Source organism: Monoraphidium neglectum (assembly GCF_000611645.1).
Source record: "Monoraphidium neglectum strain SAG 48.87 unplaced genomic scaffold scaffold04798, whole genome shotgun sequence".
NCBI lineage: Eukaryota > Viridiplantae > Chlorophyta > Chlorophyceae > Sphaeropleales > Selenastraceae > Monoraphidium > Monoraphidium neglectum.
This window is the reverse complement of record NW_014008831.1, coordinates 1-1,145: the sequence shown is the minus strand read 5'-3', so window position 1 is coordinate 1,145 and position 1,145 is coordinate 1. Positions and strand designations below refer to the sequence as shown.

At 75.3% G+C, this 1,145-nt stretch overlaps 1 protein-coding gene across 1 annotated transcript in view; it reads right to left on the bottom strand.

Moving 5' to 3' along the window:
- MNEG_14828 (hypothetical protein) overlaps positions 1-700 on the bottom strand; it is a gene marked incomplete at both ends in the record, with an annotated part of 1,927 nt that extends 1,227 nt beyond the window's left edge. Inside the window, 2 exons of the mRNA XM_014036701.1 lie at positions 65-337; positions 491-700. Coding sequence (XP_013892155.1) covers positions 65-337; positions 491-700 — 483 coding nt within the window. The remainder of the gene's footprint in view (positions 1-64; positions 338-490) is intronic.
- Positions 701-1,145: the final 445 nt, after the last annotated feature.

Here is a 1,145-nt window from a genome sequence, read left to right as displayed (position 1 = left end):
ACACACACACACACGCACACACACACACACCGACCCCATTCGCCCGTAGCCCCTGCGTCGTCACCTGCGCGCCGGGGTCGCTCCGTGCGAGGCCGCACAGCTGCATCAGCTGCTGCGTGTGCAGTGCGATCTGGTGGTGGAGAGCCTGCACCTGGCAGCGGCGCAGCAGCAGCTTCTTCGGACCTGCAGGCAGCTGCCGCTGCTGCTGCTGCATCGGAGGCTGGGGCGGCGGCGGCGGCAGCAGTATCAGCTGCCGCTGCTGCGTCGCCTGCCCCGCCCCGAGCGGAATCCGCTCGGCGCCGCCCGCCGCGAGGCCCGCCTGCTGCGACTGCGGCGGCTGGGGCGGCAGCGGCGGCGCGGGCGGTGCCGCGCCGGCCGAATGTGCCATTGCCTGCTGGAGTGCGTGCCTCATGGGACTGTTGGGTAAGGGCGCCAGGTCAGCGCTGCTGCAGGCCGCCCTGGCCTGCTGCAGGGCGGCCAGCACGCTCACGTGCTCCTGCTGCTGCTGCTGCTGCTGCTGCTGCGGCGGCGGCGGCGGCGGCGGTCCCGGCGGCGCGAGCGCGATGGCCAGCAGCTGCTGCGCCTGCTCAGGCGGCAGCGCGAGCAGCTGCTGCTGCAGCGCGGGCGGCAGGAGGGGCAGCTGGGCCGCGGCAGGCGCCGGCGCCTGACCCAGCTGCAGCTGCGGCAACGGCATCGGCATCGCCAGCGTCGGCAGCTGCCACTGCAGGTGGGGTGCAACTAGAGTGCTCCCGAGCGGGCCCGACGGTGCCGGCGCCCCGCCAAGCGGCGCGTTGAATGGGGCAGGAGGGCCATTGCCCCGACCCCCGGCCGCGCCGCCGCCTGCCTGCTGGGAGGGAGGCGCGCCCGCGGCCGAGCGAGCCACATCGTCAGCTGTTGCTTTCGCTGAGAGATCCACAACGGGCGGTTGGCCAGGCAACGTTGGTGCCACGGGCATGCCCGCGGCGGTTGAAGGGATCATCATCGGCCCCTCCGCCTCTGATGCGGGTGGCGCGGCGCTGCTCCCTGACAGATGCGATCGCAGCGCTCGCACCGGCGACGCCGTGGCGCGCGCCGCCGCGGTGCCGACGGCGGCGGCGGCGGCCTCTGCGCTCGCGCCGCGGCGGGCCCGGCGCGGCGTGCGGCGC